The sequence below is a fragment of the Perna viridis genome, chromosome 3, assembly GCF_037379345.1.
Source record: "Perna viridis isolate PV_CMFRI_1.1 ecotype Kerala chromosome 3, ASM3737934v1, whole genome shotgun sequence".
Lineage (NCBI taxonomy): Eukaryota > Metazoa > Mollusca > Bivalvia > Mytilida > Mytilidae > Perna > Perna viridis.
In genome coordinates, this window is record NC_142447.1 from 56024235 (window position 1) to 56051161 (window position 26927).

General features: G+C 33.2%; 1 protein-coding gene across 1 annotated transcript; it reads left to right on the top strand.

Moving 5' to 3' along the window:
• The first annotated feature begins 75 nt into the window (after positions 1-75).
• Positions 76-26628, top strand: LOC148622997 (RAD52 motif-containing protein 1-like). The gene is given in 7 exon segments (XM_088573416.1): positions 76-234; positions 4067-4255; positions 10252-10371; positions 23525-23669; positions 24732-24889; positions 24891-24920; positions 25880-26628. Coding segments are annotated over 7 exon segments (870 nt in total). The 5' UTR covers positions 76-129; the 3' UTR covers positions 26003-26628.
• The last annotated feature ends 299 nt before the right edge of the window (positions 26629-26927 follow it).

The window sequence follows — 26927 nt, forward strand, 5'->3', positions numbered from 1 at the left end:
AAAACACTTAAAAAGGAAATTATCAAAAATTGGATAAGAAGAACCATAAACCGGAATATATTCGGATGATTTCCGAGTATGAAATAGTGTTACTATCGCCATGGAGTGGGAAATTCAACTTGTGTAGTAATGTCGTGTAGTACAGCAGAAATTATTGATTTCACTTGGCCAGAAGGGAATAGAAAGAATCTTTTTATTACCAACATTCCTGGAAGATCAGAGGAAAATGTCCAGGTAGGAAATTCATCAGGTTTATTATCCACTAACGTATGGAATATACATGTATGTGACTTCAATTCTCTTCTGTATTGTTATATTTGTACTAGTATGGCAAGCCAAAGTGGACAAAAATCCGTATTTCTAATAATACAAAATAATTTTCTTAATAATAGAAAAGCTTTTTAATATTAGAAATTCATTTTATAATATTACAAATTCCTGATTTAGTAATATTATAAAATATCACACATTTTGTAATATTACAAATTGAATTTGTAATATTAGAAAATGAATTTGTAATATTAGAAAATCAGTCACATTTTTTGATATTACAAAATGATTTTCTAATATTAAAAAATCTGAACTGAATATGACAAATCCATTTTCTAATATTAGAAAATCAATTTCTTATATTAAAAAATTGTTTTTTAATGTAAGAAATTCAACTGAATTTTTAATATTAAAAAAGTGTTTTCTGATATTAGAAATCTAATTTGTAATGTTAGAAAATGAATTTGTAATATTTAAAAAAAATCATTTTTTGATATTAGAAACCACTTATTTTCTAATATTACAAATTCATTTTCTAATATTATAAATTCATTTTCTAATATTAAAATTTCATTTTCTAATATTACAAATTCCTGAAAATGAATTTGTAATAATAGAAAATCAGCCACATTTTTAATATTACAAAATAATTTTCTAATATTAAAAAATCGTCATTGAATAGGACAAATCCATTTTCTAATATTAGAAAATGTTTTTTTAGTATTAGAAATTCAATTGAATTTTTAATAATAAAAATGATTTTTTAATATTAAAAAGTGTTTGTGATATAAGAAATCCAATTTGTAATATTAGAAAATGAATTTATAGTATTAAAAAATCATTTTTTAATATTAGAAAATGCTCATTTTTGTCCACTTTGACTTGCCATATACTAGAGTAGTAGTTTAAATGAGTTACGATCGCGTTAGACTGGTCCCCGATCGCAATATTCAGTATGCTACACTTATACAAATATGACAGTGACAGTGTATTTCTGGAATCTATTTTTACCAGAAATTTATTACTACTATGACACATCCGATTTCTGTCCAATAGAAACGTATTTCATGAATAGTGTGTATTTTCAAAAGAATGCAGGAAAATATTATTACTGTCAAAAGATCAATTTTTAATTTTTTACCAATAATATCCAAAGCGGATTTGTCATACTTTGCTTTTATTCATCTCAGATGCATTTTATAGTCATCGTAGAACTATTATGTTTGGTTAAGGTTGATTCAGTGTAGTGGAACGAGAACATTTTTTTTCAATCGAAAAAGCCTGTTTTGTACTAGTCCAGCGAGCCGAGCCGGAGTTTTGGTATTCTAGCTCATAGAATCAGTCAGCCCGCAGGTATACATGTGCATAGGTATGTCATCACAATTGCACATACAATTATGAGCGGACCATCCAGTCACCACTCTATCTCCTTAGTGTGTTTATCAGAGAAGCCATCACTACCAATTTTAGAGTGACATGACTCGACAAAGTACAGAACTCACAACCTTCAGTATTTGAGGCGAACATGCTACCTCGAGGCCATCGGAGCTGTAATCGGTTGAGAATACTAAACTCATGTCCTAATTATTCACTCAAATTCAGTTAAAGTGCGCCAAAGCCAATTTTCGTAGTCACAAGCTATTTTCAAAGACAAAGGCTATTTCACGATATGGTTTTTTGTTCAAATTACTATCAGGGTTATGCCAGATTGTAAAAGCATAGTTTACGGGGCATTTATTCGGTTCACTGAACAAAAACGATAAATATCTAAGACTCAATCTACAAAAACCCTATGTCACAAATTAGGGAAATACATAGACAAATATAAAATACTCCAAATAAAGAACGCCCAATAAGTTTTCTAGGGAGAAAAATGGCTAGAAAACTCAATTTTAACAGTTATTTTTACATCGAAAACGATTTAAAAAAAATTCCACAAATGCGGATGTCCCATGAAACACAGTGAATTATGTTACAATTTTCCTGAAGCTGTAATGTAAATGTAACTGACACATACGGTAAGTCTATGTGAGGAAAAGATACCATAGAATTATACTCAAGATAAAAATGAATGATTCACACGTAAAGGATAATGTTTTCATTGAAAAAATACATGATTTTTATCTTTTTTCCAAATGTGCATTTAATAGTGAATTACGTTACGGTGTCTCTTGCATCTGTTAATGGTGGTAGCAAACTTTCCATATTCTTATCTGTACACACATCAATGTCAGTCATAAATGACTCTTAAACAGATTTTTCAGGTGCTATATATTTTTTTCACATGCTTGGTCAAGTACAAATCCATGCATTACGTTATAGTGAATTACATTACGGTAATTTCATTTAAACGGATAAAAAACACTGTTCTCGAAACAAATTAAATATAATCAGTATCAGTGACATCGCCTTTCATATGGGCATCTTTAGAAGGGAAGTTGTGACACGGGAACAATTTTTAGGCGTTCCTGAAGTAAACATTCCCTCTAGTCGTAAGTGTCCTTAATTTCTGTTTAGTGTAATTATTTAGATATTATTGATTTTCCGTTTAATTTAATTTAAAAACGGAGAATACATGTATTGGTAAGATGTTAAGACAATGGTATATTGGTACATATTACGGTGAAACGTAATTCACCGGTTCATAAATTGTGTATTTTGATTACAGAAAGTGGTTTTACATGACAATTTGTCGCGAGAAACATTGAATTAATGATAAACAAAGATAGGAATAACTTTCGAAAAAACAAAAGCCATTCAAAAACTATTTAATCATTGCAAGAATTTAAGTAATCACAAAAAAGATATGTGTGTTTCTTCTTGAACTGACTTAGATAAATTATGTTTTGTTTTTGTTTATTCAGATCACTTGAAAACAAGGAATATATATTGAACTCAAGCATAACTACAATAAAATATTTGATAATGCACCTTTAAGGATATACCAACGATCAATTTCAATTTCTTAGCTATATAGATGACTTGTTATCTTTAAACAATCCTAGTTTCGGTGAGTTGATACATCGCATCTTCCCCAAAAAACTTGAGATAAAGGATACCAAAGACACTGTGAAGTCAGCCTCATATCTTGACCTACACGTAGAGATCGATGGTAAATGAAAACTATTGACCAAACTTTACGACAAACGTGGTGACTTTTCATTCAGAATTGTCAACTTTCCTTTCATATGTGGCAACATCCCTTCAGCCTGCGTATGGACTTTTCATATCACAACTCAAACGTTATGCCAGAGCTTGCCGAAACTACGCAGACTTTTTTGTATCGCGCTAGAATTCTAACAAATAGGCTTCTGGAACAGGTTTATGTTGCTACAAGATTGAAGTCATCACTACAGAAGTTTTATGGTCGTCATCATGAACTCGTGTATCCATCTGCGCCATGAAAACTGATTTGTTTAATGTGTCATAGTTTTCCTTCCCTCTTTTGTCTACCCCAGACTTGACATTTTATGAGCAACTCGGCGGGTGTTTTTAGAAAAGCAGAGGACGCTTACCCTACCGGTGCACCTGGTCCATGCTCCTAGTTTTTAGTGGAGTCCGAGCTGCTAATTTGCTTTTGTTACTTTAAAGTGTGTATGATTTTAGTTACTTTATGCTCTTTGTTGTGTTTGTTTTCCAAATCTGGTCTTTGTCCCTGGATTACATTCTTTTGATTACCGCTATAACCTTAATTCCCTTGATTACTCTTTTAAATTTCGATCAAAATTACGGTCGAAAACAACAGACGAAGAAAACCAATATATTGCAGTTCTATTTAAGTAACGCATCTTTCCAGGAACTCCTGTATAGCGAATTTTCGAAGTATGGCCTGACATCTGGAATTCAGATTTATCAGTACCCTGATCAGACAACAGACAAAGTACCAGGTTTCTATGCCTTTGTTACATATTACTCTGCAATAGCTGCCTATAGAGCCCAAGAAAGTCTATCTAACAGAATAACAATCAACGGCACTGAATGTAAGGTAAGTGATAAACTGGACAGTGTTTCATGCGTGCATACATGCAAGTATCTCGAAAGTGATATTAACTTCAAAAATGTTTCATTTACCACCTCTGTAACCCTATCTCAAAACATTTCCCACAGATTTTCTTTGAAATTATCAATGATGTATTCATAGTTTATTAACTTCTGTTGTTATTTTCAAATATTTTATCATTCAGTCATTCATGATTATTTCCAATTAGATAAACTGTTTTTTTTTTATAATTAAAATTCTGTTTTTAACAGAAATACCCACCCCATTTTCTTCATGCACGGATCCCAATCCCCATTTGCAATCATTCATACACCAAATAATGCCTTAATAGAAAGTTCATAGCTAGAAGTAATATAACCATTATAATACAAGGAAGCGTAGCATCTATGATTTACAAAATGCGAACAGAAAGTTGGTTTGACCAAGACCGAAAAAAACATTAACCGAAGCTATTTACATAATATCTAATGTTTGCATAATCTCTATCAAGGGTTTAAGTTTACCGATTGTCATAAGAACACGTACAACTAATATGCCAGACGCCTAAAATTGTGCTCCCCTTATACCATCCTAAGCAACTGCATTGTACAAAAAAAGAAAAGAACGATAGAATGGATATCAATCAGAGGATACCTGAACGAAAATACACAAACAAAGATTAAGGTTAAAGGAGTAGTTGAACGTTGAACATTAAAAGATGTTAAGAATGCTGCAAGGGTAGACCGAAAGGTTTACGACAAAAAGCTGGCAGATGAGACATGAACAGTATTTCTACAGGAGACATGCAGACATTTTACACAAAAAAAAAAAATTAAAAAAAAAACCTCCCAAAAAAGTGGCAGGTAAATTCTGGGATAAGCAGGGGAATCTACTTTTTAAGGAAGATGAAATCTTGAAACGTTGGAGATATCTCTTTGTGAAAGTCTTTAGAGTAAGTAATCTAGAAAGGGAAGAAATATACTTGTAGTACCAGTCGATAACACCTTGAATATTGACACCCAACCTCCAAGCATAGATGAAGTAAATCAAGTAATTGCAAAATTAAAAATGGAAAGGCATCAGGATACATGCCGAGTTTCTCATGAAAACCGCGATTTGTTCAACTTGCATAATTTTCCTTTCCTCTTTCGTCTACCCCAGACTTGACTTTTTATGACCAACTCGGCGGGTGCTTCTAAAAAAGCAGAGGACGCTTACCCTACCGGTGCACCTTGTCCATGCTCCCAGTATTTAGTGGAGTCCGAGTTGCTCATTTGCTTTTGTTACTTTAAAGTGTGTATGATTTTAGTTACTTTATGCTCTTTGTTGTGTTTGTTTTCCATATCTGGTCTCTGTCCCTGGATTACATTCTTTTGATAACCGCTGTAACCTTGGCCGTCGGAGTCATTAAAAGCTTTGAAGTCTTTAATCTTGAAACGTATGACCAATAATTAGGCCAATTAGTTTCAATGCTACATTAATTTACAAAGATCCCAACATAGTTAAAACATAGTCTGCAAGAAGCATTACGTCCAAAGTGTATTATCGGAATTGGATGTACATGTACTAGCCGTAACATACTTATACTGTTATTACACACTTAAGGTACCAGTATCGTATTGCATATCCCTGAGCAGGTGTACGTCAAAACATGGATGCTATAAAAATATAGTGCATTTTCTTTTTGCCTCTCTACAAACTAATGTTTTGTCAAAAGATATGAACAATGACTTATAAAATAGAGCAAACATCACACTGTAAGATGAAGAACTTTTTTTAAAAGAAAATCTAACATAATATCATAAAAATGTTCCACTGAAAAGGTTGGTTTGGTGAGTGCAAAACGAAAGTGAAAGTAGGGAAAATGGCTATTTATAGTTCGAGACTACTTTTCTGTCCGATCTTCTTGGACTCACCCTATTTTCTTTGCGGGAAATTATTTTTTCACATGTCCTTAGAAATGCTACATAAGTGAAAGTTTTTTTGAATCAATTTACATATTTTTTTAAAAATCCTAAAAATATGCACTTCACTATAGAAGTCTATGGGAAAATTAATACGATACTGAGACCTGAAGAAAGGATACTGTCGACATCCATTAATCTGTTCTGTCCTCTTTTGATCTCTACAATCACCAGTCTTACCATCAGTCTTGTTACTTTCGTATTGGTATTAATACAGTATGAATCCTGAAAAAAAATTAAAATATATTCTTGCCACAATGCTAAATTATTATCGAAAATAATAGCATCAAAAATAAGACAAATAAATTTAAAACACTTTATACTTCTTTTCCCCATGCTCAGTTTGAATCCCGACTCAAAGGCACTATACATCGTTGTCACTCTAAGAAATATAGAACACCTACATGTAGAAACTTTTATTAGTACTTCGTAGAGATTGTTCATACTTTATAAATCATATATATTATATATATTATATTATGCGGTACATGTGTTTCAGGCAGTAACCTCTCATCAGCAGCATTAGCATCAAATATCCTGGAAGAACTAAATCCAAAAAATAACTGTGCACAAGAAGTGCTTAAAAAACTAAAACTATCGAAACAGGAAGCCAAAATCCATCACTGAGAGGTTTTACCATGTGTATAGTAACACAAGAAATGAAGCTCCAGTGTTCATTTTCTATATATACCGAAAAAGATACTGTCCAAATGCTGGAATTTTCCATCGGCAACATATTTGTCCTTTGTTATCTACTCGTTGAGATGAAAATGGATGGAATGTGAGGTACATAGTTGCTTAATATTCCTTTGTCAGCTCATATTCTGATTTGCATCAATTAACTGTTTTGTCGTTTTTCTATTATATAACCTATACGTTTTGACAACTAATAATTAGGACTGAAAACCACATACAGATGTTTGTGGTTTTATTCTTGCGTTCTTTAACGGAAACCTGTAATTCGCAGCGCTGTCTAAATCACCATTTCTTGGATCATGTTGATATATTTTGCAGTCTATACTAGTGAGATTGACTATTGTTGCAATATACTGTGAGTTGCATGATCCACTGATGTATAATAAACAAAACGTAACTATATTAAATCACTGAAAACCCCTCGGAATACCTGTGTTGAAAGAAACCTGGTGCATTAGTTACATTTCATAATATCCGCTCCTTCTATTAGATGTATATACAACATGTCTGACCGCGAATCATTCCATATACATTTTTTTGTATCATTTATCGAAATTTGCAGTATTAAAAATTTTTAAATTAGTAAAACTTCAAGTTTTCTATCCTTGTATTGCACATGGCAGAGCTTGTTGGTGCTGTATATGACTTTCTGTTTCGATGGTTTGAGTACTTCTTGTACACAATTAACTTTTGGATTCCTACACATTTGATGCTAGTACTGCTGATTAGAGGTTACGTCTTGAAATACATCTACAGCATATCGAAATTTGCAATATATTTGTTTGTTTGGTTTTTTTTATAACTTATAACCACTGGTTCGATGCCACTGCTGGTGGACTCGAGTTCCCCGAGGGTATATTCACCCTCATAACCACAAAAATCAATTACAGCCTTCTTCTTGTAGTATTGAATCCTGGTTAATTATCAAAGAGGTCCCTTAATTTATCGGACATGGAATTTCTGCGGACAACGACGATGATGACAGCATGATAACATAATGCATCCGAATTTTTGTTGTTGTTGTATTAACAGGAATACAACGAACTGGTGACTAAACACAGAAAGAAGCATGATCGGTCAAAAACTTTATATAATCTAAATACAGAACCAGAGGCTCCCAGGAGCCTGAATCGCTCACCTGGTTAAAGTTTGTCTTTCAAGAGCGATAAATTTATGAAGGAGTTGTCCAACAATTTTCACTCAACAAGACTTTAGTAGGACTATCATAAGGATCATTTCAGCGATTGAAAGTTTCTTTCTATCTATTATAGTTTTCAAGATATTAGCTGAAAACTGTAAAAAAGGCATTTTTCATCTTTGAAGCACAATAACTCTTACAAGGAGTCGTCTGACAACTTTGAACCCTGAAGACTTTTGAAGGCCTTATAATAAGGGTCATTTCAGCAATTGAAATAATTATGCTAACCCTAACGGTTTTGGAGATATATGCGAAAAATTACTGTCTGACCCCTATGTTCTATTTTTAGTAACGGCGGCCATGTTTTTCAACGGATCAAAAATCTACAGATCTGTTTTATGCAGGATACCCCAAGGAACATTCATACCAAGTTTGGTTCCAATTGGTCAAATGGTATCAGAGAAGATTTTTGACAGAAATAACATTCAAAATAGCAAAAAAAAAAACGTCGTAAAAGGGCAATAACTCCTACATGGCTTAACAGATTAAAATGAAAATTTGACCACAGATTGATTTCATCATGCTGAACACTTTTTGTCCCTGTGCCAGACTTTGGCTAAACCTAATGGTTTTGAAGATATATGCGAAAAACTACTGTCTGACCCCTATTGTCTATTATTAGTAACGGCGGCCATGTCTTTTCAACGGATCAAAAATCCTAACGTCAGTTCTATGCAGGATACCCCCAAGGAACATTCATACCAAGATAGGTTCCAATTGGTCAAGTAGTGTCAGAGGAGAAGAGTTTTGAAAAATTGTTAACGACGACGACGACGGACGACGACGACGGACACCAAGTGATGGCAATAGCTCACATGGCCTTTGGCAAGGTGAGCTAAAAAGCAGCATGATCGGTCAAAAACTGCATATAATCTTGCTATCTTATCTATTTCTCATCGTGTAAAAAGTTTTGGAATTCTGAAGAAGTCCAAAATGCTACAGCCCTGTATTAACTAATAATGGTAATTTAGGGATTTTCTAGATCTCTCTTATCTGTTTTGATTAGACTTTCGATAAGACAAGTTATAGTAATTAGAAAAGATATCTAAGTATACAAAAAAGGGTCTTACTTTCATTACTATTTTTCTATTTACCAAATTTAAGAAAGGACGGTCAACGAAGGTACTTCGTAAATGCGCAAGAGTTTTTTGGCTGGACAATAATTCAAGAGAAGCCAAGTCATTAAAGAAAGGATTGGGTTACTAGATTTATATTGAAGTTGTTCTTAAGATGAATTTAAAGCTAAAGGGGGCTTCTAGTTACTGCCCTCAGATCCATATCTATACGCTATCAAGTCGTAAAAGTATTGCTTGATTTATGCATTAGATCGAACGAAAGGCTGCTACATTTTTAGTAGTAAATGACAAAATTAAATTTCTTATCGCTATTTTTTCATGTTCTTGGATGTTATTAGCGTTTTCATTTCTACATGTTTAGAGCATATATACGGTAACTTAAAATTAAAACGCTAGTTTTAATGTAAGAGCACACTCTTAAGTGTTTTATTGGAATATGCCAAAAGAACAGTCGTTGGAGGTCGTGAAATTTACTGGTAGATAGTTTTACACTCTGTAGATAGAGCCATTTTCCTGTCTTAACATGAAGATCTGTGTCTGTTCTCTACCCTGTTACCCATAATAACGTGTAAGTAAGCTAACACCATTAAAATATCATTTGGCACAGTCCGTCATTTACAAATTTGATACTATATCTGCATTATGAAGGCATGTCTTCTTTTATTGCACTTTATTATCCTTACATCCTACGATGACTCTTATAACTCACTCCTAAAATGTTAATTTTACAAAAAGAGCCACTGAAAGTATAGGCTTGCTGCACAATGCTTATATTATATATATATTTAAAAATCTTGATAAAATTTTCATTCATTTTTGTTATTTTTAGACATCGTTTGAATCGGCATACAGACCGATATGTTTTAACTAAGAACACAATTTACTACATGTTCATTTCTGAGGTAAAATACTCTAGATACTTTAATTTAACTGATATACAAACCCACTGACATTTCATTTTCAATCTAAACTTTCACTTTTGATGGTTATATTCAAAACAAGTCTAACATTTGGCATCAAATATTCCATCTAAACAGTTTACTTAATGTCGAACCTTATTTTTTACAGATAGCGTACGCCAAGAGGAAGAAAGAAAACAAATCCATTTCGAATTTACACTTTACGAAATGTCAAGAATTAGCTAACTTCTACCTCGGCTTTAATGGATGGTCATCTACAGTCAAATTAGTAAGTTTGTGTACAGTTTAAAGATTAATTTGTTTGAAACACAATCCCACAAGTATTACTTCTGTTAAATTATTGAAAAAGAATGTAATGACGCATCTAACAATATATTTACAACTAAAATAATTAATAAAGCTAATAACATTATTTACCAGTTAAAGGCTATTTTAAAATATAAAACTGTATGTACAATGAATATGTATTAATAACATCTACGTAAAATATTCAACTTGAAAAGTACATTAAGTCTTAGAATATTTTAATATTTTTTTAATTTTTTGGTAACTCCTCTCCAAGCTTTAAATTTCAGGACATCACAAACAGTTAAGAAAATTGCCAGAATTTTTTTTATTCTGAGGTGCCTGGGCATGGCAACCTTGATGGAGCAAATTCTGTTGTGATGTCGGTAAAAACGAGTAATATAAAAAACGATCGACGTCTTTTGTCTATGCATTGTAGTCAACCAAACGTCCAGATGAAGGGAGATACGAAGCGTAGACAATCGAGGGTTTCCAACGATGATGTCCATGACTATTACTTTTTTTAACACGGCTGTGATCTAAAGAGCTTTGAATCCCATAACATTAGAAATGGAGTTATTAAGATCACAATTGTGGTAAAACCGACATGTTAGATATAAAAAAATAACTTCAGAATGTATATTTCAAATATTTGCGTTATATGTTTTACAATTTCAATACCTGAACTTTTAGGCATGTCTACCAAAAACTGCTGCGGACAGCACTATTTGCTTGTTCTACTTAGAAAAAGCGATTGATTCTTACATTGTATGTACGTAAACACACTAACAGAGACAATCTGCATACACAATGTAGCGAACCGAATAAAAATATTACACTTAAAAACTGAAGATAAGGGAAACAAGACATCACACACACAAAAAAAAACAAAAACCAAAACAAACTAACGCATGAGACGGAATATGAGCTGTTTTAATTGAAAAGCTTTTTAATTTTTCTTACCATCAAAGGGAAGTAAGTCATACAAAAATGATTTTTTTTTCTTAGAGATTATTCAACTTTGTCAGAGACGAGACCACAATCGATGCGTACGACATATTTTGATAGAGCTTGAAATAAGCTTTCCATCTGTATATAGTTTTGCCGTATAATATTCCGGTTCATTAAACTCTCAAAAATCGATAATATCCTACCATTAAAATACTATAATTCTTTACGGAATGAAAATGAATAAATTATATTTACTCATTCGATCTACTACGACAGATTTGCATTATGAGATAGAAGCTTCATATCTACCTGAAGCCCTAAAATTATTTTTTACTTTCGCTATTTTTAATAATTATAACATCAATTGCAGCCGGTGTTTCGTCCTGTTTATTTAAAATTTGTACACATTCGACCATCGCGCCTAGAATTGCTGCTGGGCTTGAAATTAGAAACGGTACCGTTTAAACTGATTGTTCATAGTATAGCCCCTTTATTTCTTATGACTAAGAGACTAAGAAGAACAATCTTTTAAAATTAGATTTTCATCAGATTTAGTAATTGCTTTGGCTCATACAAACTCATAAAACTCTGAAACCATTTGTCGATAAAACAAATAATCATCAAATAAAAAAGTTAACATTTCATCTAATATTTTATTGTAGGAATGCTTGGGTAAAAAGGATAGCTCACTAAAACATAAACAAGAATAGACACCATTTGCTTTTGGTGTGTTTCTTTCTTTTTTTGTTGTTCCTTGAAATGGGTTCAATCCAATGTGGGGCTTTGGTCATCATGCTTAAAATAGACCAGAAACACATAGATTTTGATATTATTTATATTCAAATGGCTATCACTTTTGCCTGGTCACTCATACAAAAGATAAAATGACAATTTTTGCACTAGGGGTAATGGGAAACTGTTTTATTTCTAGATGACCTTTTTAGAGTAAATGCTGCAAAAGTTCGTATTATTATTGAAAATATGTAAGGCATTTTTTTCTAACATTTTGACAAACATCTTATTTTTTAAGTATTTTTTTCATTATACAATAGAAAACAAATGGACTGTATATGCAATTATATTGGATCGGGATCCTTAGTTACTGTATAAATGGTACAATAGAAATATAAGTTTGAATATTTAAAAATCATTTAAAAAAAACCCCATCTGAGCACACAAAAGGGGTTGACATTTCAGTTGAGACAATATTACTTCCTATAGGCCATGTTAGTTATTGCCATCACTATGTGTTCGTCGTCCGCAAACTTTTTCAAACATATTCTCATCTGAAACTGCTCAATAGATTGTAACCAAACTTTGTATGAATGTTCCTTAGGGTATTTTTAACAATCCTTTTGTGGGGATTTTTGATTTGGAAAGAACATGGTCGCCGTTACTAAAAATAGACCATAGGGGTCAAATTGTAGAATTATGCAAATACCTAAAAAACAGTTGGGTTAAGCTAAAATCTGACAGGAATTAAAATTGTTCAGCATGATGGGATGGACCAATGTCGAAATTTTCAGAAAGATGCGTTGACAAATGAATGAGTTGTTGGTCCTGAAATGGATTTTTTGTCAAGTCTCCTCTTAGACAACTTGTATGATGGATTGTTACCAAACATTGCATGAATATTTGTTAGGATGTTCTGAACAAAGTTATCTATCGAAAACATGGCTACCACTAATAAAAATTGACAACTTGTTGAAATAACTTGAAAACCAAAGGGTTTAGTCTAATTTTCTAGGTTAATTGATCAGCATGATGAGAGCGCCCTATGCTGAAATGTTCTTAAAGATCTATTGCTCAAGTGTGAGTTATTACCCTTGCAGAGAAAAAGATGACAATTATACATTTATTTGATAATATTAAAACTGCGTGGATAACTAAGATGCTCTGTTTTGATTTAATGATTCTTTTGACAATAGTACGGTAAGGTCAAGAGTCCAGCTTTAGAAAGCTATTAAGACTATTTTTGACCAGGTGAGCGATTCAGGCTCTCTAGAGCCTCTAGTTATTATTTAGATTCATATTTTTCTCGAAACGTCACTGATTGTGAACGCATGCACATCTTTAAATTGTTGAACCAATTCAGTGGCGGATCCAGACTCTTTGAAAAGGAGGGGTGCCAGCCGGGATTCCTAGGGAAATTGGGATGCTAGGACATTATTTGCCATTTTTGGCAAATATACATGGAAATGACAATTTTCCAATAAAAAGGGAGTTCCAACCCCCTGTACCCCTTCTGAATCCGCCTATGAGAATGGTGAAAGTCATATGTTAGCAAAAACTTTTATTATCTGGTAGAGTTGTAGTTGTCGTTCTTTTTCCGTATACATTCCACTTACAAGAAGAATATGATCTTGATTATTAAAAGAATATTTCGATTGTGTTAGTTGAAGTATATCTTTGGTATAATCAATTTTTATATTTTTATGAAAACTTGAGAAAACTGACGCTCGGAAATCCTTTCTGTCTCAAAATTATTTTACTTCAAGAATATGAGACTTTAAAAAAAGCCAATCACTTTTCATAAGCACACGGTGTTCAAACAGTCTATCTGTACGTTTCGAGCATTATAAGTTTTTATTTCTTTAAAAAGAAACACCGATATAGTTGCTCTCTCTTAAATTGGCCGTACACTGATGAATGCTGAGGCTGACTCAGGTATTTTTGCTGATGATCTGTTAATTAACCCTTAGGTAATAAACAGGATAATTATACACCTGGCCAACTGTGATTTCTTTTTATTACAATGATTGTAACAGGTGTTGTACAGGTTAAAAACACACACACAGACAGACAGACACACACGCACCTGTACATCCCATACAGAAAATGGGCAATTATGAAGTCAATTGACTTAGATTATATTACCTGAACATTAATTAAATGCGTATTCTTGCGTAGCTCTTGAAAAGGGTGTTGCTTTTGTTTAAACCTTTAAAAAGGCTGTTGTACTGTAAATCTGTGATCCCACTGAGGTAGTAAATGCTGGATCTTTAATCTCGTTGTTAAAGTGTTTGATTGAGGTACCCCTGAACCGCTTTGGAAATATTTTACTTGTGAGGTCAGCTGTTGCGCGACCATTTACTGCTAACTGTAGAAACCACTTTGAAGAGATGATCTATGAAACAGTTGCAGTGTTTGACTGTTAGAACTCCTGTAAAGCTGCTGCTTTTCTTTGTTTGTTGGGGTTTAACGCCCGAGCAGCAATATTTCAGCTATATTCAGGCGATGAACATGAAAGGGTGATAAAATGAAATAATGATGATGAAATGAAAAAGGGATGGGATACAAGGATAATGGGGTCGACAAAGGGAGGAATGGGTAGGGTTGGGCAATTTAGCCTCCTGTTGCGGAGCGCAAAGATTCCTACTCCTATCGAATACCGCAACAGGGTTCCTTAACGTGCGAGGAACGAACGTGGCATCTTTCCCAACACGGTGCACCACTATGGTTTGCGTCAGGTTTTCCGTATTATAGCCTGACAACCCCAGCATGTAACACGTCAGGGGTACCCCATTCCACCACCTAGGACACACATCCCAGTTGCTCTGTGAGCAGAGCGCCTAGCCCCCGGCTAGGTTTCTGAGCACTATTTAGTTGCCTTTTACGACAAGCTTAGCGCTGCTGCAGGCCTATTTTTTTTTACACCCGGACCTGCACGGGACGTAAAGCTGTTTCTATGTCATCTTTTATTTAGAACGGCTACTTATCAGTCGCGCTTCAGCATGTTCCATACAATCTCTATGGGATTCAGTTATCGAGATTCTGAAGGCCTATTTTCCCACCAGTTTATGTTGTTAGTTGACATGAATTTCTGGAAAGGGCTGACCTGTGTTTTTGGATCCTGTTAAAAGCGATTCCAATCAGGATAAATAGTGTCTATTAATAGTAGCAATGTCTGTCTTAACATCTTGTGTACAAAAATGGGAACATCAGCATACCATCAAATATAAAAAGACGTGTCATTCCTCTACGACTAATACCTAGGCTCCCCAGATATGGACACGGAGGGCATGTTTTGGTTGTGAAATTGGTAGTGCAGCTTCATCGATAAGGCGATAAACAACCATTTCATTCATACAGATGTACTGTACACTCATCAGTAAAGATAACATTGAAGTCGTAAGTATTGATGGACAACTGGTTACACAAATTTATCCGCTTCTCTTTGTTTGGACCTCGTATCGTCTGGCAATAGTGTGGAGAACTTGCAGCGTACCCAGTTTCATTACACGCTGAATTGTGTTTTTTCAAAGAGAGGATCCTTTTGTATGTAGTTCTCGTTGTAGAAAATATGGTTAAGGACCAATTCTGGGACAAGGCAGACTTGACTGATGAAAACCTGATTTTGTGACTTTTGAAGTTAACATTTATACCATGGTAATCTGATAAATACTTAACACTGACTTTCCAGCTTTGTCAGTAGGGAAAAATTATTTTCTGTCTATGGTGGTGACGAAGGTTACATTATGGCATCTTATTTGTAACAATTTTTTTTAAAATTTTGATGTTAAATTTAGAATGCAAAGATATATTGAAAGTCAATCCGATGATTTATGACCCATGGGCCATAGGGGAAACACCTGTAGTGTTAGTCTGATATACAAAGGAACATCATTAAGTGATTCGTACTAGACATAATGTCTAGAATCAATTGTATGTCTTGGTGTTATTGACTTCAGCCCCAACTAATAAATGTATTAAATCAAATAAAAAAAAAATAATTAGATAAATTTTATACATCGCATCTACCCCAAAGGATACTACAGACACTGTTAAGTCAGCCTCATGTATTGACCTACAATTAGGGTGGTAAAGGAAAATCTTGACCAAACTAAACGACAAACGACAGGGCTTGCCGTAACTACGCAGAATATTTGTACCGCGCTAGACTGCTTATAATTAGGCTTCTGGAACAGCGTTATGTTGCTACAAGATTGAAGTCATCACTACAGTAGTTTTATTGTCGTCATCATGAACTCGTAGATCGTTACGGTGTTTCCATCTGCACCATGAGAACCGATTTGTTCAACGTGTCATAGTTTAAATTTCCCTTTCCTCTTTCGTCTTTTCGTCTACCCCGGACTTGAATTTCTATGAGCAGCTTGGCGGGTGTTTTAGGACGCTTCCCCTACTGTTTCAGCCGGTCCATGCTACCAGTTTTTAGTGGAGTCCGAGTTGTACATTTACTTTTGTTGCTTTGTATATTTTGTTTTTGGTTATTTTACGTTCTTTGTTGTTTGTGTCAGTTTAATGTCTGGTCATTTCCCTCGATTACATTCTTTTATTTCTGCTAGAATCTTGGTTCCCTTGATTCACTTTTAAACCTTTGCTGTTTTTGCAGAAGATTTATTCAGTCAACAATATTGTCAGTTTGTAAATGTTAGCACTTCATACAAAAAAAAATTATAAGCTGTTCTAATTAACATTGCTTCTTACTTAATTCTAATTGATAGATAGTACATATTTTCAAAATTGAAAATAAATATTTTGCAGAATAATTAAATGTGCATTGTTTATTAAATTCACATCAAAATATTTAAAGGAAAGCTTTATTTGTAATTCTCATTTATAAGATGATTATGGTTTGTTGGACAAAATATGGGGAAAAAACTTGTATATCATGTACTCACTCGTGGATCGTTATGGTGTATCCATCTGCACCATGAAAACTGATTTATTCAACGGGTCATAGTTTTCCTTTCCTCGTTTGTCTATCCCGGACTTGACTTTTTATGAGCAACTCGGCGGTTGTTCATAGAAAAGCAGAGGACGCTTACCCTACCGGTGCACCTGGTCCATGCTCCCAGTTTTTTAGTGGAGTCCGAGTTGCTCATTTGATTTTGTTACTTTTTATGTATGATTTTAGTTACTTTATTGTATATAGTTCTTTGTTGTATATGTCTGTTTTCCATGTCTGGTCTTTGTTCCTGGATTACATTCTTTTGATTACCGCTATAACCTTGGTTCCCTTGATTACTCTTTGAAAATATTCTCCTCAAAAACAATTGTTCTGCATGGTATTCCACACAAAATAAATGTTGGGATTCTTGATCCATGACAAAGACATAATTCCTGTTACCAAAAATAGAACATAGGGGTCAGAGGGCAATTTTTTGCAATCAACTCAAAGGTTGTTGCCCTTTTTGGAGGGTTATATAGTTCAGGATCATAAGATTGACCAATACCAACATCTTCGAAACGATTCGTCTACTAAAGTAGGAGTTATGGCTCCTGATACAATTCTTAATTTTTCACATGTACATGTGCAATTTTGAAAATCTTCTTTAAAACCATTTAAGATCAGTTAATGGAAATAAAGCATATTAATTCTTTAGTGTATTGTGCTCGAAATGACTTGTGTCTTTTTAACCCATTAAAAATGTATGTGCCTGCCTATACTAAAAATGAAACATAGGGGCCAGAAGAGGTTTTTTTTTTTCAAAATAATTCAAAAACTGTTGCCTTCAGCAAAATTCTGGTTCAGGTCATGAAATGCTATTAAAAGTATTTCCTGCATTTCATTATTCAGTTAATTTTAACTTAGCCAGTCTCATTGCCATTTTTTCTAAGAACATAATGGTAAACCAGGTGAACGATTCAAGCTCTCTTAAGCCTCTAGTTATCCATTTATAATGTTTCTATAATATATTATAAACTTTAATGTTGATTTTCCAATTGTTCTCATCTAAATTTCTGGCACAAAATTCCATGTTGAGTAAGTGGCAATACTGTGACATTATGTTTAAACAACAAATTTAAAAACATTTTGAAATATTTTGTAAACAAGAACCTACATGTTCACGTTTACAAGAGTAATCATGGGAACCAAGATTCTAGCGGAAATCAAAAGAATGTAATCCTGGAACATTTTGATAAGAAGATGTGCATTTTAGTAAAACAGTTAAAAAATGGAAATGGGATATAATGTCAAGAATTGATCAACAAAAAATATTAAAAGAAGAAATATTATTATTGGGACTGATTGAATTCTCTAAAAATACAGAAATTAATAAATAAAAAAAAACAATTTGGTATCAGTCATATAACATCTGTCCTCATTAACACTCATCAAGTCAAAAGTTGATGTGTTATTTGACCATGAGGTCAAAGGTCAAATTCAAATGTCAACCAATCTAGTACGAGGCACCTCGCCTTGATAAAACATAACCCCATACCAAATAGCAGATGTCTAAGTAAAAAGACAAAAGAAAATTGTAGCCCGAACCAAATTTTGTATGATATTTGGCCAAAATTTTGTATGTCATTTGACCTTGGAGTCAAAGGCCAAGTCAAAGTCATCCAATCTAGAACATTACACTCTAATTTGATGTGATTTAGTTAAATGTAAAACAAGTCAGATATCTAAGTAAAAAGACCAAAAAGTAATGGCACAGACAAAATTGGGTATCATATTTTGTCAAAATTTGTATGTTATTTGACTTGAGGTTAAAGTTCAAGGTGAAAGGTCACTCACTCTGGTACGTGACACTCTGCCCCGAGAGGATATACCAACATACCAAATATTAGAAGTCTAGGTCAAAAGACAAAAAAAAGTTATGATCTGGACAAAGTTTGTATGAAAAGCGTTAAGAAGAAGAAAAGTCTTTATTGGGGTTGATTTAAGGTCCAAATGAGCAAAAAAATAGAGATATGCTACATATTAGAGATATGCTACATATTTTTATTTTTGATATGTTTCAGGGGAGAGCATCTACTGCACATCCATGCATACATTTGGATACTTCTTGCTCTTGTAAGCAAAACGGGTCTGAACATAGCCAATTTTTGTATATTTCAAATTGTCAAAAATTAAGAATTTTGGTTGCTATTGAAACCAGATCTAAACCAATCAGATTGCTTTGTACTTTATTGTAAATTGTTTTCCATAAGACACACTTCATTAATTTAATTATTTAGTTTGGTAACTTTCCACCATTAGATATAAAAAATACATTCAAATTGTGAGATTTTTGTGATTATTATAACCTAAATGGGCGGTTGCTAAGGAGTGGTTGTTCCTATGGTAACGGTACAAATATTTTTCTTTTTTTTTCATTTTATTCATTGTTTTTCTTATATATTTAACTGATTTAAAGTCAATTTGGATAAAATATCTGACATCAATAAATCACTTTCAGTGAAAATTGCATGATTCTTAGGGGGACTGCATTTTAAAAAAGGTTTTAATTTCTTTGATAAACACCCATACAGATAAAAGTCATAAATAAACACCCATGCAGATAAAAGTCATAAATAAACACCCATGCAGATAAAAGTGATAAATAAACACCCTTGTAGATAAAAGTGATGAATAAACACTCATGCAGATAAAAGTCATAAATAAACACCCATACAGATAAAAGTTATACATGTGTAAATGTTTATTTTTAAATTCATTGATAATTTCATATTTTTAAAGCATTTATTCATATGTGTACCAACTCTTCAGAACATTTAAAAGGAGTTATTTGCACTTTTTCCTATTTTAAAAATAATTCTCAAAACGACTGCAAAGGCCAACACCGAAGAATTTCGTAATCAAGAAGGACAGTAGTGATGAGCCAGAGTACTTAATTATTTTAAGTTCAAAGATGTTGACAGACGGCCGAATCAAACTTCAAAGAAAGATACAACACCATATGGGGAGACAGTTGAACTGATGCAGATGTTGCATTGGTCATTTCCAGTGGTGATTGGCTCGACATGAGGAAGCTTTTGAAAACCTACCAAAATACAGAACCAGACTCCCTCCGGATTCCATTACATCAATATGCAGATTTTCATCTGAGAAAAGTACATATGAACCTAGACGCCAGAGAAGCAACCAGTTCTTGTTCCTGCAAAACAACTGAAACCAGATGCCAAAGTTATACAATGTAGAATGGGTATATAGCATTACAGAACCATCACCTCCAGAAGTTCCGGGTTAATTCAAGTTATATACACCATTACTTGTGCATCTACAGCCATTAACATATACACCACCAAGCAGTCACTCCCCAAAAGCACCATCTCAACCACCTGAACCCCAGCTACCAAGAAACCAAATGCTGAACACAAAACTTTAATGGAGAAAACGTCAACATACTAAATGAAAAATCACTATCACTAGAACTGACCATGAACAAACAGAATGAGCTTCTCTTTTAAATAGTTCCAACTAGACAAACAGTTGCCATAATTAAGTAAACCCTCTGTTCCACTACACAGGTCTTAGGATGTCACACTATTAACGCCAACCACGCATTTTCAATTCTAACCCACATCATTATTCAGTTCACCTTCAACACCGACTTTAAACCATGGCAGGTCCATGTGTACAGCAGAAATTCGGCCAACTCAGAAACAAGCACAATTTTCTAGTAGTACCAGACTACAAATCAACATCTTCACTTTTTGTTAACCTTGACAACAATTGTCAACATATTTCAGCCCAGCATAGCATTTATGGTTCCTGCATAGTTGCAGAGTTAATGCCTCAACTGGTCCTGTCCTGGTAATTTTGCGAAGCAGCTGACTGAAAAGCTGTTTCCAGCGCTATTTACTGAAGAGTGTCTCGGTACTTTTATTCCTACCATGGCTGCCGGAAGCACAACTAGAATCAACTAAATCTAGTTCGTACCTCACATCTAAAAAATATGTCACCCATTCTTCCCAGAAGTAATCTTACTTCAGGCCTGGAAACTTATAGTCAACCCAAAGATCAATGACGCTCATAGAAGACTTATTAAAAGTCGAAGAACAAGTAATGATGAACAATATAAACCGGCAATTGTGATTGTTGTGATATATTTAGTAATATGATTTACGACCCCAATAAAACATCAGCATTGGATGCTTTTTAAATGCTCAGCATTCTTCATTGTATGTTGTATGTTGAATTGTATGTTATACCATGTTCTAATGTCTTAATTGGTTCATTCTGTATTGTATGTTATACCATGTTCAATGTCTTTATTGGTTCTTTCTGTGTTGTATTGTATGTTATATCGTGTTCTTATGTCTTAATTGGTTCATTCTGTGTTGTATGTTATATCATGTTCTAATGTCTTAATTGGTTCATTCTGTGTTGTATTGTATGTTATACTGTGTTCTAACGTCTTAATTGGTTCATTCTATGTTGTATGTTATATCGTGTTATAACGTCTTAATTGGTTCATTCTATGTTATATGTTATACCGTGTTCTAATGTCTCAATTGGTTCATTCTGTGTTGTATGTTATACCGTGTTCTAATGTCTCAGTTGGTTCATTTTGTGTTGTATGTTATATTGTGTTCAAATGTCTTAATTGGTTCATTCTGTATTGTATGTTATACCGTGTTCTGATGTCTCAATTGGTTCATTCTGTGTTGAATGTTATACCGTGTTCTAATGTCTTAATTGGTTCATTCTGTGTTGTATTGTATGTTATACCGTGTTCTTATGTCTTAATTGGTTCATTCTGTTTTGTATGTTATATCGTGTTCTAATGTCTTAATTGGTTCATTCTGTGTTGGTAAGTATCACTCCAAGATATTTAAATGTGATGACATCTTCGAATACTGTTTGATCTGTGCTTATTGTTGGCTGGTTATTGTTGACATTAAGTCTTATAACGTTTTTGTGTTGCATTGATCTTAATGACAGTGGAGTTGGTATATCTGTTGACATCATTTAATTTCATTTGTATTGGTTCTCTTGTGCATGAAAATAATGGTCTGTTGGTTAAATTTCGTGTGATTTTTGTGTTGTTCTCTGTAATTGGCTTCCTTATAAACCAGTAGCAAGAAAATAAATTGTGTAAACAAAGAAAAAAGTTAACTTTTAATATTGAGCAGAAAAAAAATACAACAATTTATAAATGAGAACATTGCTGTGGACTGTTTACTTTCTGTTTCGTATACCTTTAAGCAAGTTTGTTTAAAGAAGTCATGTTCCATTATGAACTATGTTCAGTCATACAATCTTTTTGATAAAATAATGAAAAATATAATTGGTAGATTTAAATAGTATAGGTTTTTCTTTAAATAACTACAAGTTAGATTAGTTTTGGAGCACAATTGATTTGGTTAGATTTTAGTTAATCTAGTAAACAATAGTTTCATTTCATTATTTCGTTCTCTGTGACTTGTTACATTAAGAAACTAAACAGATGACGCTGTAACGCCAGGGCTGTCTATTGTCTATTCAAAATTCGGTCTATCTGCATATCTTAATGACATGATTGTACACATTATGTTCATTGATCATGGTCTGTTTTATTGAAAACATAATGTTCCCTCATAATGATAAGTGTTAGCTACGAGAGAATAATCAGAAACCACTACATGGTTTACTTAAGAGTGGATTTAATTTAGCAACTCTGTTTCGGTAGAGATAATGCTCTGACTGGAACTGACATGAAATAGTTAAGAGAGTGTGACTTTGCTAAATTGTATTATTTCTATTATGAAATCAAGTGATACTTTTGAGATATTGTAAAGAGTAAAATGTTTGGACAAGCGAATCAAATGAATGGGGAGACAATAGAGGTGTAACTTATACAGTGAAAGGCAAACAAGGCTTTTCTCTATAGTTTGGACAAGTTGTGGTTAGTTATTTGTTATATTTCTACTCACTTATCTTGCTATCTGTCTTACTATTAGACACACGGATTCTTATTATATAGTAAGTGGAAGAAAAAAGAAAACTCTTTCATATCCAAGGAGTAAAAATTATTGCATGAAATATATTATTATTTTAAAATGGTATAAGAAACGATCTTTTGGTTGTGATAAACCCATCAAAGAGTTACAATTAGGTAAAAATGTGAACAAAGGGATCTAACGAAGAAACATTTCAACTTTTTTTAGTTCTTCTGTGTATGTAACCTCATATGGTGAGATAATGTCATTCATGAGTTATACTTAACATATACATGAGCTTATTATTTGATTTTATCAGATTTTATGTTTGTGGACAAAATACATATTTTGATATTTAATGTTTTGTATCAGCTCTTTAAAGTTGAAATATAATTATGGTGTTGTATTACTTCTGTATTTACATCGTACGCACGCATGTGTATAAAAATGAACAAATCTGAAATTACAATAAGATTTCCTTTTGAATAATAGCATGTAAAAATGTATCACATTTTACGGCTTCTGAAATGAACTTTTGATTTAGAATTAAGGAGGTTAAACAATTTCAGTTACAACGAGACGAAGTAGAAAGGGTAGATGACGAAAGGGAACTTCTGAAAGTTCGTTATATTTGTGTGACGAGATTGGATATCACTGGTCATCATCTCAACTCTGAAGGCATGGGAGCGTGGGAAGAGAAATATTTTGTCAAAGGTAATTTTTTTTTATTTTAGCTGAGAAAACGAGAATGGTAATACACATTTGTTTGCTATATATGGTATTTTTGTATTAAGTAACATAGAGTAAGCGTTGCCTATATGCAAATACAGCATTCCAATTTATAGATATTTATAGTACAGGTATCACTTTAAGTGATGATTAATTGTATGCGTAATCAAAAGAGAGTAATCAAGGAAACCAAGATACAAGCAGCAAATGAGCAACTCGGACTGCACCAAAAACTGGGAGCATGGACCATGTGCACCGGTAGGGTAAGCGTCCTCGGCTTTTTTTTAGAAACACCCGCCGCTTTGCTCATAAAATGTCAAGTCTGGGGTAGACGAAAGAGGAAAGGAAACTATGACACGTTGGACAAATGCGTTATAATGGTGCAGATGTACACACCTTAACGATCCACGAGTTCATGATGACGACAATAAAACTTCCTTAGTGATGATATTGTAGCAGCATAACCCTGTTTCAGAAGCCTTATTGTAAGAAGTTTAGCGCAGTACAAACAGTCCGTGTAGTTACGGCAAGCTCTTGCACAAGGTATGAGTTGTGATATGAAAACTCCATACGGAGGTGTTGAAGGGATGAGCTCTAGTCAGCAGAGATTATTACATATTTATTTTTCTATGACATTAAAAAAATATTTAATATATTGATTTATTGATAAGTTTTGAAAACACAAATACATTTGTTCATATAATTTACATTTCAGCCTATTAAAGCTATAAACACTGAGTTTGGGAAGAAAGTAAAAGTTAACGTTACCACAGAGCTCTCCGCTCATCGATATGCGCGATATATTCATTACAACACTTGAAGTGAAATTATTTACTATACCTTCATTAATAAAAAAAAAGTGATATATTGGAATTTGATACAAAAATGATCACTTACCTTGTTTTGTGGATTTGAATCTTTGAAATTACCCAATAGAATAATTACGACCAGTAAATAGATTCAAATAGAATGAAATTTTTTGTCAAACTGTTTCCGTTTCTGTTTGTGTTTATCAACGTTTATTTAAACACGATTTCTCGGTTTTAGACCCTACAAGTAAAGCCAAGGCCATTTGTAAGTGTAAAAAGCTAGCCTACCAGAGATCTCTAGAGAATGCCTTTTCCAAGATTATTTTAATTGTTCTGCCTAGCGGAAAAGTAAGCGTTGAAGTAGATACTACCAAATCAGATCTCATCTTAACAGAAAAAACAACTGGACGATAGTAATGTTTTAAAGGTATTTTATATTACTAAGTACATTTATTTCTAAATTTGATTTCATGTGTGTGAAAATGAACAAATCTGAGTTTACAATTTTAGCCTTCCTTTCGATCTATTTTTGGAATTATAAAAAGCAAGATATTTTTTATGCTGCCTTCCTTAAATGGAGTGTTGGGTGACGATTAATTTCTTGAATGGTCATGAGGTATTTCAGAGGCACAGGCTATTGGTATCAAATGGTAATAAATTTCCAGTTTTGAATATTCGACATTATAACAATTATAAAGTAGTGTCAAACTGCCAAATGAAAGGAATTCGATAGCGAAAAAAATGCGCATACATACAGAAAAAAAACAGAGGAATAAAACATCAAATGAACTGTTAAGGACCACATTTTACAGATAAGCGTAAAGTTTCTTCAAGATACAACCGTATATTCACTTCAGAAAGTCATAAAACGCCTTGATGGTATCATGGCAAATTGCTTACCATGAGTGCAGGAGGGCCTAGGTATAATACCTGACCAAGTAATACCATAGACTTGTTAGTAGTGTATGACGGCTGGAAACAGATTTATTTGACTGAGTGGTAAACCGACTTTCTGTGGGGGTGTTGCTTCTATGTGATCCAAGTCAGCGAGTAGGGCCTGTTCGACAGGTTAACCGTTCTTATCCTGAAATGCATGAAATATCTGCCATAGGACGTTAGACTTAAACCAATTATTCAATAAATCAAAAAGTAACGAACCTGTCAACCGATATGGAGTGTACAATCATACAAATGAGCAAATCTCCACTAAAAACTGGGAGCACGGACCATTTGCACCGGTAGGGTAAGCGTCCTCTGCTTTTCTAGAAATACCCGCCGAGTTATACGTAATATTCTTCCCATCATCCCATAATAATTAAACGAAACATAGATTCATTTACAGTCATGTGTATGATTTATCACTATTGAGAACTCACCATATTTCAGGTAAATGAACTTGATACTCAGCCAGAATCTGATGATGATGTTTTATTAATAAATAACCAACATGATGAAGACGATATTGATGTTGCCAATCTTCAGATTTTACACGAACTTGAAGACATGTAAACCTTTAGAAGAAGTATATTAGAATATTTTACAATTGTTAAATAAAACGCAACAACATTGTTTTGTTACTTAATGTTTATTACTTTGCTGAAGGAGATTAGTTTTTGTTAAGATCATATTACGAAGTTAATTAAAGAAGTTGTAAAGAAAAATATCATTTTGTATCAAATTGTATTTTAACCTAGATACCAACCCAAAAGTTTATTGACTTGCACTTGAAATTTATCTTATAAAATGTATGGATATTAACAGAAGTATTTTACTACGGGCGATTTTTAAAAAATTGTATGTAAACACATTTTTTAATATAAAATAGCAATTACTTGAATATGTAAATGTGTATCAATTCATCACTTGAAGCATCTTTCAAATTAACAAGATTTTATCTAAAACAGTTAAAACAAAACCACAAGTATTATGTTAGGCAACATTCTATATATTGACCAGGTTTATCGAATGTTAGATTTTCTTGTGTAACACAAATGTATTTTACTGGAATCAAATATAAAGCTCAAGTACTTGCTTGTATCTTGCTATGGGTGCGAATTGGATTTAGTTTCATTTGATGTTGATCATTCATGTATGATTTCAAAGAATTCGCAAACTTAATAAACACTTAAACAATCGTTACAAAGTCTTCTATGGGCCATATATGTATGGTTTCAATTAATTCGAAATAATGATGTTTCTCATGCCTTCCTTGATTTTCTATTTCTGTTAAACGACAGAGTGTGTCAGCCAGCCCTATCAGAAAATGCAAGAATCTTGCAAACTCAGGGGAAAAGTGAAGGATTTTACGTGATGTTATCCAATGATAAAACGACATTTGAATTGTATTATGTCAGAGAATTTCTAGACCATGTTTGCAGCGGTTGGTAAGAGAGAAAATGAACGTCTGCCACTTCGTGGAGCTTGTACCAATTTT